The sequence below is a fragment of the Pistacia vera genome, unplaced genomic scaffold (genome assembly GCF_008641045.1).
Source record: "Pistacia vera cultivar Batoury unplaced genomic scaffold, PisVer_v2 Contig423, whole genome shotgun sequence".
Lineage (NCBI taxonomy): Eukaryota > Viridiplantae > Streptophyta > Magnoliopsida > Sapindales > Anacardiaceae > Pistacia > Pistacia vera.
In genome coordinates, this window is record NW_022196250.1 from 1185705 (window position 1) to 1200135 (window position 14431).

The 14431-nt window shown below is 35.1% G+C and overlaps 3 protein-coding genes and 1 pseudogene across 3 annotated transcripts; 2 read left to right on the plus strand and 2 right to left on the minus strand.

The window, feature by feature from the left end:
* Positions 1 to 554: 554 nt before the first annotated feature.
* Positions 555 to 2512, minus strand: LOC116143015 (monooxygenase 2-like). Its single transcript, XM_031428432.1, has 5 exons — positions 2430 to 2512; positions 1863 to 1931; positions 1576 to 1753; positions 1268 to 1496; positions 555 to 1140 (listed from the first exon to the last, which is right to left on the minus strand). The coding sequence occupies exons 1-5, from the start codon at positions 2510 to 2512 to the stop codon at positions 575 to 577; spliced, it is 1125 nt and encodes a 374-aa protein (XP_031284292.1). The 3' UTR covers positions 555 to 574.
* A 978-nt stretch (positions 2513 to 3490) lies between these two features.
* On the minus strand, positions 3491 to 6169 carry LOC116143016 (annotated as a pseudogene).
* A 525-nt stretch (positions 6170 to 6694) lies between these two features.
* On the plus strand, positions 6695 to 8810 carry LOC116143017 (nucleolin 1-like). Its single transcript, XM_031428433.1, has 4 exons — positions 6695 to 6972; positions 7722 to 7783; positions 7868 to 7927; positions 8737 to 8810. Exons 1-4 carry the CDS (start codon positions 6695 to 6697, stop codon positions 8808 to 8810), a joined length of 474 nt encoding a protein of 157 aa, XP_031284293.1.
* Positions 8811 to 11399: 2589 nt separating this feature from the next.
* LOC116143018 lies at positions 11400 to 13478 on the plus strand. The gene has a single exon (XM_031428434.1). It carries the CDS (start codon positions 11400 to 11402, stop codon positions 13476 to 13478), a length of 2079 nt encoding a protein of 692 aa, XP_031284294.1.
* The last annotated feature ends 953 nt before the right edge of the window (positions 13479 to 14431 follow it).

The following is a 14431-nucleotide window of genomic DNA, read 5'->3' on the forward strand; positions in this document are numbered from 1 at the left end:
ACTCGTAAAAACTTAATTGAAAGGCATTGCGTTTTTTATTTTTATTAATTATTTCAAAATACAATTACGATGATTCTACTAAAAATGTAATACAATGGAAGTTTTTTTATTGTACATAATAATTTGGGAGTTTTATTGTATTTATAATGTTTTATGATTGACTTTATGACATCTAATAACGACTAACCAACATAATTTTTAGTACAAATGAAGGTATCAATTCCTTGGTTGAGTGACTTCTCATATCCCTCAAAACTTTTGATTTTTAGTAAATTATGTTCCATAATAACAGCAGAGAGATTTTGTATATTGGAGTGCACATGACATTTATATATAGAACCAACAATCGTTGTATTTATAAACGTTAATTAGATTGTCATTTTCAAGCATGTTTATCAAGTATGTTCCATAAGCATGTTTATCGTTGTATTTATAATATCTACTATTTAAGAATCCATTTTATTTCAAATATTATTCCAACAACAGGTAAGGATCAGCTTAATTATTTTGTTCTTCTGATCCAAACTATATTTATTATACAATAAATAAATGAGTTTTTCAAAAATAACGAAGCTTATTCTGTTTTCTTTGGGTTGCCCAATTCACTTGAGAAAGGAACATTAGGCAATTTCCCACAATCATAATTAACAGCACTAAAGATCTTGCTAAAGAGTAACTTGTAAAAGACATCTCTCACGAATTTCATCCACCAATTTGTCCCAGCTTCTTGAATCCACCCTGAAAAATATGAACCTATGACCAACCAAGTTACGCGCCACTTTCTTTCCTGAACATAACCATGTAAATCCTGAGCAATTTCCCCTGGTACAAGTCCTCCGTTTTTTATTAATGAATTGCCAATGTGTCGGCCGAGTACCACTGCATCTTCTAGAGCTGAACAGCCACCTTGCCCAAGGTCAGGTGTCATGGGGTGCATTGCATCGCCGGCCACCGTGATGTTTCCCTTGCTTAACTTGCCGAAAACGATGCCCCATGGATACCTAAACATCAATGGAGCCCATGTCAATGTTGAAAGATCGCAATGTCTGACCATATCTTTGTATACTTCAGGGAAGTCCTTCACATAGCTCTCAAGTACTTCTCTTTGTATTGATTCTGGATCTCCTGCCATGATTTCTTCTGAAACAAAGATAGACATATCAAATGGGTCATTTCGTCACTTAATGGCAATCAGAGATTCTTGATACTTTACACATTTAAACTAATAGCAAATGATGTATAAAATGGAGCTGGGAAGAAAGCGAACCTTTGGGTGAAAATTGACAAGTGAGGAACCAATAGACCTCTTTGTCATTTAGAGGAACTAATCCAGCTCTTATGCCTACATCTAAAAATTGTTTTACCTCTTGCTTCAAGCCGTGGCCATCAGGAAACACAGCTAGTCCACGCACAGCTGATCTTCCTGAATCGACTGGTGTTCCAAGTCCTAGCCAGCGTGCCACAATCGAATGTACACCATCACATCCTATCAGAATCTAAAACCGAAGCAACAATTATTATGAGGAACTAAAACTAAATCACATAATTAACAACGAAAAGATGGTAGTTAATTACCTTGGATTTGATTATAGTACCATCCCTCAAATGTATGACAGCAATGGAAGAATCTTCCTGTGATTGTGTCTCAATGGCATCAATATGGGAAGAGAAACGGATTGCACCAACCGGCAACTCTTCTGCCAAGGCCTCTAATAAGGTTTTCCGATGAACTGATCTGGGTCCAGCTCCAAGCCTGTTTCATGGCTATCTAGTTATAAGAATAAATGAAACTGGTATTTCTTTTTAAACTCTCGACATCTAGAATCTTTCTTAATTAAATATTTTCAAAAAATTAAGCTCACCCGCTCTCTGTAGTTCCAGCATAGGAGATTGCCTGAGTAGCTCCAGTTCCGACATCGGTGACAACTCCCCTGTATTTATCACAATGTAATCAATCAGTATTGGATTATTTACACATTTTCAATATTAGACATATTTAGCCACTTCATTTTTGTTGCATGAAAAATCGAAACATCCACACAAGTTTCCTTGTATGTTATTACACCAATATCCCTTTAGGCAACATGGTTGGACATATGACTGAAAGATACAACTTGTAATTTGACAACCATTTGCTAATTTTACAATCTATAGGAATGTCATTATCATTTGCATGGTCACCATAATCAGCATGATAGCATAAGTCAGTGGCAATGTGTCAAAATAGAAGACTTTGATCAAAATATACCTCAATTAAAATTCATCAACACAACATTTTGGCCAGTGCATTATGACCTCTCTCCGCTAACAGATCTTTGCATAGCTTGGTATCAAAACTGTTTTCTTCAATTTTCTTGCTTGTGCTCCCCTGAAAATAATAGAAAAAGTAATTTGAGTTACTTAACTAACATATCATGGAAGGGGCATACCGCTTTTCCTTCTTGTCCTTGATCAATGTTGCCTCTGCACTTGAGTCAATAGATACAGAAACTGAAGCCCTGTATTCAAACATTACATTCTTGCTATCGATTTTATTTTTCAAGGTAAAATATTACAATTTAAATGGTATTAAAAGAGACTCCAACATGAATACAAAGGCCCAAACCTGCATATTGCTTGAATTTATAATTGCAACATCCCCTTGAGTTGTCTATCTACATGTCAACCGATCACAAGGTGAGAAGATAAAAGTTCTCATGTTAGTGTACACAAAATGTCTTCATGCAGTAAAAGCTAACAAAAGTTTATACATAGGGAGGAGCTTGCCATCGGCTGAAACATTGAAGGAAAAAACAGGCTCCTGGCAACTTGCATCAACCGTATCCACTTCCAAGAGCTAGTGTTCCATGTCACAACAGTTCCACCCTTGTCTATGTAAACTATAAAAGTTAATGATGGTTAGTGCATAAAACAGTGAAGTGGATAAGAGCATTTTTAGCAAGAAAAAGGATAGATCACTTCTCAATACTGAAAATTCACCTGCTATTGCAGCAGTGTAAAGAACACAATTCTGATCATTAGATGGAGAGAATCTACAACAGGCCAAAACTCATCCTGTATGAATTTAAAATGCGTGTAGTTAATTTGGAGCCCATGTAAAAGAGAATCAACTCCAATAAACAAAATAAAGGCCAAACAAGAGAAGGCTTGAAGATTTTCCTAAAAGAGAATCTCTCTATTCTATAAGCATGAAGTAGACATAAGTTCATGATACTTCTTGCTGTTGTTCAGATGGGAGCAACTATTAATAATATGATATGCTTCTGGCCGTTGTTTTTTAAGAAAAAACAAAATAGTGAACAACAATATGCACCATGACACATTTAGCAACAATTTCGTTAGATCTCCTTAACATGAGGCAACTTCATTAAATTGACCAAGATTGAGCTATGCCACCAAAAGCTAAGAAAACAAATGGTTTATGTAATATATTTATATGAATCATTGCCTACATTTTCCTTTGGTAGAGAAGCTACAACAGACATGGAGGTTACATCCCAAGCCCTACCAGGGCCACGATTTCCCAAGGAGACAAGAGATTTTCCATTAGGGTTGCAAGAGAACCAAGCCAAACTGTCAGTAGAACTAGATAAACAATAACAAAGCAGTGAATTCATTTTCTTTTCATCGAGCTTGCAGGTTAAGGCATTGAAACTTTAATTAATTTCTTAACAGAAGTATGACCTTCAGACACATTAAGAACAATTCCCAGGCTAGGCCACTTTAAAACCCGTAATCTTCCATCCTACACAGCACCAAAATCTAAGCATCTTATACCATGTTATTGTGTTAGAAAAAGACAACAATGTGGTCTTACTTATCATTTCACCACATCATAACTAAAGCGAAAACCATAGAATGCGTTTAGAGAATCATTAAGATCTAGGTACGAAATACTTGGGGTTTAAATTATAGGTGGTCATACATACCTGAGATCCAGGTACGAAATATTTGGGGTTTGAATTATAGGTGGGCATTCATATCTGTTTCTGGAATATAGAGTCATGAAGCATAGCTTATCCCAATAAACAATAGATTAAATCTTCCTTTTAACTATGGTTCACCAATAGGAAAGACTAGAAAGAACAGTAGACATTTGAGGTAGACATATTACAAGGCTCTTGGTCGTGTATCTACCCTATGGAGTAGAAAAGGGTGAAGCATACCAAAAAGATAAAAGGGAAAAGAAAACCCTAAAGTCCATGTAGCAAATGTATCTAACAAGGAAAGGGGTAGGATCCTACCTCACTACCGGCAGCAAGAACAGAACCCTTATAATATAAACTAATTTATAATTCATATTGTTTAATACAACCAAACTTCAAGAGGTGGTATTGAAGTAAATTTCAAATGCTTTTGAGACCAAATTCCTTCACAAGAAGCTATATAATTTGAGAATAAATGGAACATTGAAGAAGAAGACTCAACAGAACATTATTTAACATGCAACGAAATGAAATCTTCTACTGGGTTCCAATAATTTGTGGTGAACCCAAATAGGGATAGTTAGATCATCTATTTGTGATCCAAAAACCATTTTCAAAAACTAGATACAATTCATTTTTTCCAAATCTGAAACACGTTTGACAGTTCAAAACTGTTTTTTTTTTTTTGGGTAAATTGAAATAGTATAAAGAATGAAAGAATGATCCCCAAAGAAGAGAGTCTCTACAAGAGTTTATGCGTCCTGGACATTCCCAGGAACCAAACAAAAAACATTAGTAGCAAAAATACAAGCATTTACAATCCTGAAAACCAGTATAGAAGGATCAAGGAGATTCAGAGACTGTTATCAGTAATATTGAAAAATTAGTGACATCGCCAGAATAGAGAAAGGTAATTTCTGTAAATTAAGACCCAAAAAAAAAAGTGAAAAGGCAAAGTTCAATCCACAATGTCTTGAGAAAAATAAATCAGTATATTAAGTCAACAATGTACCTATAACCAAATACAAGACATATAAACAGGGAGAAAGAGTTCCAAACATCTAAATCATAGCTCATTAAACACAAAAATCAACAGGATTTTTAGGATCTACAGTATCAACACCTCAAATGTGAAAGGTCTTACTTTAATACTGTTTGCTGGTGCCCATCTGGGATTGCAAACAGAACAACAGGCTTTGAAGGTCTAGTGAATGGGACATCACATCTATAATAGCCCTTCCTCTCCAGCTGCAAAATCTCTCCATGTTTTAGATTCCGCATGTTACAATCTCCAATTGCTGGAGTCTCAATCTTTGTCCATGGGTTGAGCACATCAAGGAAGTCCTCCCCTTCTTTGAGCTGCATCCACAAACGTAACAAGCATGAATCAATATGTCAATTCATTTTTAGTACACTAGCTAAAACAAGTATATTTATGGATTATATGACGAATAATGCAAATAATTAGATTAACTAATAACTTCACATTAATACAAAAATACTGCAGGATTATAGAGTTTATAAAACAAAAATAACGCAATGAAAAGTTCTGATTATCAGTTTATTAAGTATACCTTCTTCTTCGTGATTAAAGGGTCAAATCCCATCAATGTGAGGTTAAATAATTCATTCGTTTCAAGTTTCGAATGTCAGCTTCAACTTTGTGGTCTCGACGATTCCTTCAAGGTGCAAAATACATGTTAGATGTGTGACAGTCCCACCTGGGTCCCTACTTCTTTCCTTCACTATGACATTCCCAATCCATTTAGCTAATTTACTCATCTACTAAGATGGATATGGCATCAGCTTGGTCTATCCATATCCTCCTTGTGTATGTTGTAGCTTTCTCTCTAGAACCATCATATTTCTTATGGCTAGGAATGATGTGAACAAATGGTTCAGCAGGACCATTGGTAAGGGTCAGAAGCACACGTCTCTCTTCAATTGGAACAATGTATCTAGGACACACAGGATAAATAATCTTCTTATTTATAGTACAAAGTTTGTCCCATTCCATGAGATTGAGATTTTTCAAAGCCGCCTGGAAAAAGAAAAAGGAAAAGGAAATTAGCATTCGTATTAAACAAACTATAATCATCTACCAGCATAACATTAATATATAACAGAAATTTCTTTACCTGTTCAAGTATAAACTGTGTCAAAGCCTCAACCTTCAGACCCTTCGCATTATTCTGATAGAACACCAGGCACCCAATTGGATTCTGGAGGGGTATTGAGGGCATTAACAAGGTTGTCACACAACTGTACGTGATGAGGAAGAAAGGGAACAATTAGATCGAGTGCTGAGCTGGGGATTGTTACCAGAATGAGACACGCGGCACCATCAAAGGGGAGCAGTTTGTTAGGACAACTGGGCTAGGAGGAATAAATTGTGGGAACTTCTGTAATGGGATAAAGAATGATTAGTGGTGTATTACTGGGAGGTTCCTAACACCTCGAATGGCTACAGTTATCTTTTTGCTTTAAATTTTCTTTCGTTTTGATCCTTACTGATTGTATTGCTATTGTATTGCTTCTTATATATCAGTAAATCAATACAGAAATATAGAGAGTTCATTCACTGTTGTTTGCATTCAGTTTGATTATCTCGTTACAATTCTAGTAAAATCCTTAGGTTCCTAACAAATTGGTATCTGAGCCAGTGTGGGTTATGGTGAAGACCAGAATGGAAGGAAGAATTGATGAACTGGAGAAGGATATGGGAAGTGTTAAGGAATATATCGATAGGATTAAGGGGTATCTCATTCATGGAGTTGAGGGAGTGGATACTATTGAAGGACGAAAAAGAAGAGAGTGGAAATCGAGCGAGGGATAAGGGTGATACAACTGAAAATCAGACGAAAAACGAAGGTAGTAGTCAGGGGCAATCGAGGGATAGTCAGACCAGTGGGGAGGATAGGAAGATAAAGAAACTGGAGTTACCTTTATTTAACGGCGAGGATCCATATGGATGGGCGTTTCGAGTCGAAAAATCGGTTTGCCGAAGGGGGGAAGGTGGAAGCGGCGGCGGTGTGCATGGTGGGGCGTGCTCTTAACTGGTACCAGTGGGTGGATTCGTGAGCTCCGTTTCCAAACTGGGGAGCTTTCAAAACGGCCTTAATAGAGAGATTTCGGCTGTAGTATAAAGGTTCGACGTATGAGTCATTGGTGGCTCTGAAACAAAAGGGGATGGTGACTGAATTTCGTGAACAGTTCGAGATGCATACATCGCCTTTGCGTGATGTGGGTGAAGAATTGCTAATGGGAACATTTACAAATGGGTTGAAGAGGAGATTCGGACTGATCTGCGTTTGACCCGGCCCAATACAATTGCAGTAGTGTAAAGAACATAATTCTGATCAGTAGATGGAGAGAATCTACAGGAGGCAAAAACCTCATCCTGGATAAATTTAAAAATGGATGTAGTTAAAATGAGTATGCTGCTTCGTTTTCCTTAAGGACAAAAGGGTTAACTAAAATATATAGATTTTTTTATATACATTATTAAATGTGAATATGGAACTGTATATCCTTGTGATGAATAAATGGTCTATCGAGTTAGTAAGTGAAATATGAGTCTGAAAACTATCTTCTGACTGGAACTGAAATAATTTAAAATATATTTGTATGAGGATGAATGCTTACTTTCTTTTTTCCCTATTTGTTGACAGTATATGGAATACTTTGTACATTTCTTTTTATATAAAAACTAATTATGGGGCCAAATCCCCGTAATGTTTTGTGCTGCTATACTTAGCCTTGATGTAATTAGTAGCTTTATCTTTGTAAATGCAGATACCGGCCTCTTCTTCCTGCTGATCAAGTGAAACCGTGGAATGAAATTGAGGATGAAGGAGGTGAATGGACTTCTTTTGTCTATAACTCTGAAGTCTTTACTTCTTGCAAGAGTTGATTTTATATGCTCTTTTGTATGATCTCAGAGGGTTCACCAAGGACACGAGGCAGGGGGCGTGGTGGCCGAGGAAGGGGCAGGGTTAGAGGTATGACTCTCTACTTTTGGACAGTTACTCAAATCACATCATGTTATATGCTTCCAAAATGGATTTATATTTACGTTCATTACAAATTGTATATTGCAAGTTCTTTTGTAAATAGAAGCTGGAATCAATGTCACAAAAGCAAAACAGGGTTAAAGTATTGAATGTTTTGAGCTTGTTATTGTATTTGATTTCAGAAAATCTGCTGCATTCACGTTTTCAAGAATTTGAGTATTGTCGTTCATTTAATCAGATAAGAAAAAGGTAAAAAAGGGGTTTAAATCTCATGACCTTTTTCCTTTATTGAAAAGCTCTGCTGATTATTTGGAGGACATTTTGCTTCTATTATGTACATATTTGAAAGCTAAATATAATAGTTGATCTGCTCATTAAATGTGTTAAGTAAATTAAAGTTCATCTAATATGAGCTGAGAGGGGTTATATGTATCAAGTAATGCATAATATGATTTAAAAAAGTTCCTTTGATTTTTAAACAATTTTTGTAAAGAACCAATAGGTTTCATTAATCTCTTCTTGTGTTTGCACTAAATAATCAAGTATTTAGCGCTTGTATGTAGCAATAGCCACTTGCTCAGGTCGTATCTTAGTCCCAAAAGCGTTGTTGTTCAGTAATGTTTATGAGGCCTTTAAAATGTTGCTTTGCTTTAAGTTTTTTTTTTAAATTTATTGAACTGTCTCTTTGGATTTGGCGGCCAAGAGCATTAACCTCCCTTATTTTGAGCTTTGCTTATTCACTTGCATAGTTGCTGATGCTGATTCTATCAAATAAATGTTTACTTGGGATTTTGCAGGGGGTGGTCGTGGAAGGGGATGGGGACGTGGGCATGGGCGTGGTCGTAATCCCAGATCAGCAACAGCTGCATAAGTAGGGAAAAGTTGCTTAGAGTATAAAATAATGTGTGGGGTTGAAAAATGATGAGTGGATGCCTGCTCTGCTTGTGTTTACATGAAGTTTGGTGGTATTTACGGGCATTGTCTTTCATTTCAAATTGTGAAGTTTGGCAGCGTAGGAACATTTTCTTAGTCATTCAATTTTGAAAAGTTTTTTACATAGTGACTTAGAAGATTGTACAATTTTTTTCCGCTTTGTTCACAGGAATAATAGAGCAGTACATTCTTTCATTCTTAATATAAATACATGTCCCATGCTAACTTTTTTTTTTTTTTTTTAATCAGTATTATTTTGGCATTTACTTGTTGATTCTAAACTTATCGTTCTAATTATGAGCATTTTTCTGCCCCGTCTCTTGAATCATGAAAGCTTAGCTGGGAATTCTAACAGGATTGTAAATTTCTCAACTGAATCTGGTTTCATGGCATTTCTCATTGTTAGACTTGAATGGCTGGCCTTTAATATTGACAATACCTATGGTGAAGTTGCATATTTCTAATGGTTTGTATAAAGGGTCCGTTTGGTCTTGTTTATTCGGATAGAGCTGGGAATTAGAGTTTATAGAAATACATATACTCTGATGGTTAATTGAGAGATTGAATTGTATAAATTCTATGAAATATTAATTATTAGTTATACATTTACACAACAAAAAGAAAAAAGAAAAAAGAAAAAACCAATATAAAAAGTAAGAAGAGGACTTGAAAAACAAAAGGGTGTCAATGGAACACTTGCAGAAAAAGAAAAAGAAGAATGCGATGTAACAAATTGCAACGCCACCCTTCAATCAAAAAGAAAGATTCTAAAGCAGGATCGAATATCTTCTTTAATGGTGCTTTAGAATGGAGTTCAAGTCAAGCAAATGATAACTAAAGGAGAAAAAAGAAATTAAAAATAAACCAAAAATCATATACCTTGCTTTCGAAATGTATCTTACCACAAACATAATATGTGTAATGCATGTCTATAATAGATTCTTTACTTCCATCTTTGAGCTTGGGATGATATTATATAATGAAGTTATTAACACAAGAAAGATCCATGCTCTAAATATCATCTCATTCACACTTCTGTTCATACATATATATGATTCCATTTTTACATTATTTAATCCTCCAAACATTCACTCTATCGACAACCATTTGTTAATTCACAAATCAACCGGCTGCTCCATTTGCTTCACAAGTTTCTGGTGCGGACATATCTTCTCATTCATTAATTTTTATTATCATCTTGTATTGGATCTCTCTTTACTTTGAACTACTGCTCTTCTAAATTATCAGTCTTTTGTGTTAAAACTACAATGGTGATGCCTTCCTGTTAGTTTTAGTCCTTTAAGTGGACGATTGACTGGAGTTACCTTTTGAAAAAGACTATATTACTCCTAAAGATTTATTAGATAAATATTTGTAATTTCATTATTTCTTCATTTTGGTTAAAAAAAAAAAAAAAACCTTTAAGAGTGCGAAATTTTTTTATTCTAAAACATTAAAATTTTTCTATCAAAAGATTTGAAAATTTTATAAATGTTGAAGAACATTTTTAAAAATCTAAAGAAAATTTAAATATTAAACTTTCTTTTTCAAAATACTTGAAAAAAATCTTTAAAAATTGATAAAAATGAATTGCTAGTATAATTTGAAGAGATCACATTAACGCATTTTGTCCAAATCACTCAAGTCGATCTAGACAAATCGTGGCACAAATTGAGATCATAACCACAATCTAGGATAGATAAAATTTTCAATGGGCCAAGTTCAGGAGTTTTTTTTTTTTTTGTCAAATACATACATTTTTTTTTATTAGAACTTTTTTTTTTTCAAAAATTGTGTAAAAAACCTAATTGTATCTTATTACAGTTGAAATCAATAGTTAAAAATAAGTTGAGGGAATGTTCAATGTCGTTTTAAAGTTCGTGGGGTCAACTAGTTTCCTAAGCTTTTGGGGGGTGTATAGTAGTTGCCCTTCGGGTGTGTTCGGTTGAGAGTTATATAAGATTACTGAGGTAATGTCATTTTATATTATTTAATTATCACGTTTGGTTGTCAAGTAATATAAAATTCCAGTAATCTTCTAATACTAATAGTAGTTACTATTAGTAATATAAGAAGTACTCTGATTACCTCAATTTTCAAGATATTTTAAGATTACTAAGTAATCTTATTTTTGTTACAATTTTATCTTTTATTAATAAAATTTTAGGACAATAATGCTCTTGTTTTAAAAACAATTTACAAATATACCAATTGACTATTTTATTTTTATATACAAAGTTTTTAAAACATAAATGCTCCTTAAATTTTAAAAAAATTATCCAAGGGTGGTGGCTAGATCTGGCCACCACCACCAACCGTCGATAACCATCTCCAATGGCATAGGAATGGCGCACGACTGGTGGCCAGCTGTGTGCCGATAAGGCTGGAAACACCAATGGTTTTTTTTTTTTTTAAAATTAAAAATTTTCAACTACGTGCAGCTTGATTTGAAAAGAGAAGATTGATGGCCTCTCAAAGTTTTTCCAGAAAAGTCATCCAACTTTGGAATGGATATGAAGTTCGATTCATGGTTTTACTTGGTCTTTTGTTACAAATCATCCTCATTATGTTTGGTTCTCAGCGAAAATATAGAAGAAGAATTTGGATAAATGTCCTTGTTTGGTTGGCATACTTGACTGCGGACTGGGTGGCAACAGTTGCCCTCGGCATCCTTGCTCGTAGCCGAGGACATTCCGAAGATAATTCTTTGCAATCAAACAATGTACTTCAGGCATTCTGGGCACCATTCCTTCTCTTGCACCTTGGTGGTCCAGATACCATCACAGCTTACTCTTTAGAAGACAATGAGTTGTGGTTAAGGCACTTACTTGGATTTGTGATCCAAGTTGGGGTAGCATTTTATATTCTCGTACGATGCTACTGGGACAACAATACAACTTTTATATTCCTAGCCATTCCAGTATTTGTCATTGGAGTAATCAAGTATGGAGAGAGAACTTTGGTGTTCTGGTCTTCAAGCGCCAAGCAACTTAAAGATTCTTTGCGTTCACCTACTATTGAAATCGACAAAGATTATGATGAAATCGTGGAACGAATTGTCGAAGGAGAGTTGTCAAAGACAAAGGAATCAACGACAATACAAGCTGTATCAAATGATGAAAGCATTAAGCCAAAGGATTATTATATTGTTGAGGCCAGTATGTTATTTCGGAGATTAAGGTGTCTCTTTGCAGATTTGGTTCTCAATCATGATGACAGAACAGAGAGCTACTCCCTCATTCACAATAAGCCACAAAAAGATGCCTTCAAATTGGTGGCTGTTGAGTTTGGATTCATGTATGATGTGCTCTACACTAAGGCAACCACAATTTATTCCAGATTAGGAATTTTTCTTCGTTGCTTCTGCTTCTTCTCCCATGTTTCTGTATCAATTGTCTTCTTATTTGCTGTCGATAAGCATGCCTATTCACCAATTGACATCTCCATAACTTATGTACTCCTGCTTGGTGCTGTTTTTCTGGACCTTTATGCATTCATCGTGCTTCTGTTATCTGACTGGACAAAACTTTGGTTGACCAAGCATAATTTTAATTGCCATTGTTTACTTTTGAACAACAGCAAGAGGTGGTCAGAGTCAATGGGTCAGTACAACCTATTAAGTTTGTGTCTAAAAGACATCTCATCCAAAACTGTTAGAGCTTGCAAGTTATTTGGCATCAATGAAATATTACAGAAATACCAGTATTTGACTTGGGAGGATGTGAATGTCGACCTACAAGAAATGATTTTTGAGAAGGTCCGAGAGAATAGTAAGAAAATTGAAGGTGGTCTTTTTAATATCAAGCTATGCAAAGAATTGTTGGCTCAGAGAGGTGATTATGCGCTTCGCCAAAACTCTTGTTTTAATGAATTTGGCTGGAGTACGATTGAGGTAGAATTTGATCATAGCATTCTTCTTTGGCACATTGCGACCGATATTCTTTATTATGTTGACTATGGTGACAATACAGATGATAATAGAATTCCGATAGGCTGTAAAATAAGCAAGCGGTTATCAGATTATATGTTGTATCTTTTAGTCATATGTCCAACCATGTTACCCAAAGGGATTGGTGAGATAAGGTATAGGGAAACTTGTGGAGGGGCCAAGAGATTTTTCGGAAGAAAAAGGAAGCGGCAAAGTATTTCAAGAAATGAGGCCTGCCAAATGTTGCTTGAAGTGAATACTGATGGTTCACTACTGGAAGATAGTAAGGAGCATATTAAGGGGGGTCGAAGTCTATCTGTGCTATTTTACGGGTGCGAACTAGCCAAGCAATTGCAGGAATTGAAGTCCGGACAATATGGTTGGAGTCATGAACAAGTATGGAAGATGGTAAGTGAAGTATGGATAGAAATGTTGACATATGCTGCAAGTCATGGTGGGTGGAAAGAGCATGGGCAACAACTTATTAAAGGCGGAGAGTTGCTTAGTCATGTACGTCTTTTAATGACACATTTTGGCTTAAGTGATCAATATCAAATCCAGAAGGAAAGTGTGGACGATCCAGAAGGAAAGCATGGGCGAGTATATGAGGCGAGCCGTGGGCGAGTATATAAGCCGAGCGGTGGGAGAGTGGTGGGTGACCGGTTTCCCTTGGTTTAGTAAATGTCCAAGTGCCTAGTATATAAAGGAGACTGATTTTGAACATGAGAGGAAGAGAAAAGGCGTAGAGAGAGGAGAAAGGAAGAAAAGATGGAGAGAGAAGAAGACAAAGATGTGAGTAGAAAATTTGATTTCATAACAAATGATTTTATGAATTATATTTAGTTAAATTGCGTTTAAATTTTATTTAGATGTATTGAATGTCTATAGCAAATGTTTAGTCTATGTATATTTGTTAGTGCTGAATCTTTTGGAATTTTTTAATAAATTCATGGTAGTTAAATTTAATGATATTTAATATTTTTCTGAGTGTGTTGCTCTACTAATTTTTTAATATTTTTGGAATTACATTATATATTTCGTTTTTGAGTAAAGTCTTTAAATGTTTTTAATATATATATTCAATTGTCAAATATGTTGAGTATTTTAGAGTTGAAATGGTTGATTGCAAGAACTTAATTATTTTCTAGCTGTTGCTAAAATATGTTTCAGTGGAATAAATTAATTAATCTTGGGTTAAATATGATTAGGAATTTTGTAAGTTTAGTTAGCACCAAGTTTCATTTCTGGGTACCATGGTTTAATGACTTTGAACTTTAGGTTGTTTTGGAATAGGGTTTATCTTATTTTTCCCATTGTGAGATCGTTTAGTACTAACTCATCCACTTCTTTTAAAAATTATTAAAAACACCCCTGTAATTATCATAGGCCGCCCTACAAGTGTCAAACACCCTGTAAGGCTGTAATTATAAAAAAACTACACTTGGCAGTTGGCAAAACATGATGGACCTTTTGTTTTTACCCGTATCCGCCCGGTCTTTTTTTTTTTTTTTGGGTGAGCCGGGTGTATATGCGGATACCTGTGTAAAAGTAAAAAAATTAACCTAAATAGTAAATCCCTAATTCCTAAATCACTTTCTTGTCTCTTCCATTCGACAGTATTCGACCGGAAA

Bases quoted from the DNA above. Each gene is read 5' to 3' on its own strand.
- LOC116143015 (XM_031428432.1), bottom strand. From the start codon at position 2,512: ATGTTTGAATACAGGGCTTCAGTTTCTGTATCTATTGACTCAAGTGCA. The intron at 1,497-1,575 runs GTAATTAACTAC...CTTCGGTTTTAG, and splicing joins GTACTATAATCAAATCCAAG to ATTCTGATAGGATGTGATGG. The intron at 1,141-1,267 runs GTTCGCTTTCTT...TCTTTGTTTCAG, and splicing joins TTGTCAATTTTCACCCAAAG to AAGAAATCATGGCAGGAGAT.
- LOC116143017 (XM_031428433.1), top strand. From the start codon at position 6,695: ATGGAGTTGAGGGAGTGGATACTATTGAAGGACGAAAAAGAAGAGAGT. The intron at 6,973-7,721 runs GTGCTCTTAACT...TTGTAAATGCAG, and splicing joins GGCGGTGTGCATGGTGGGGC to ATACCGGCCTCTTCTTCCTG. The intron at 7,928-8,736 runs GTATGACTCTCT...GGGATTTTGCAG, and splicing joins AGGAAGGGGCAGGGTTAGAG to GGGGTGGTCGTGGAAGGGGA.
- LOC116143018 (XM_031428434.1), top strand. From the start codon at position 11,400: ATGGTTTTACTTGGTCTTTTGTTACAAATCATCCTCATTATGTTTGGT.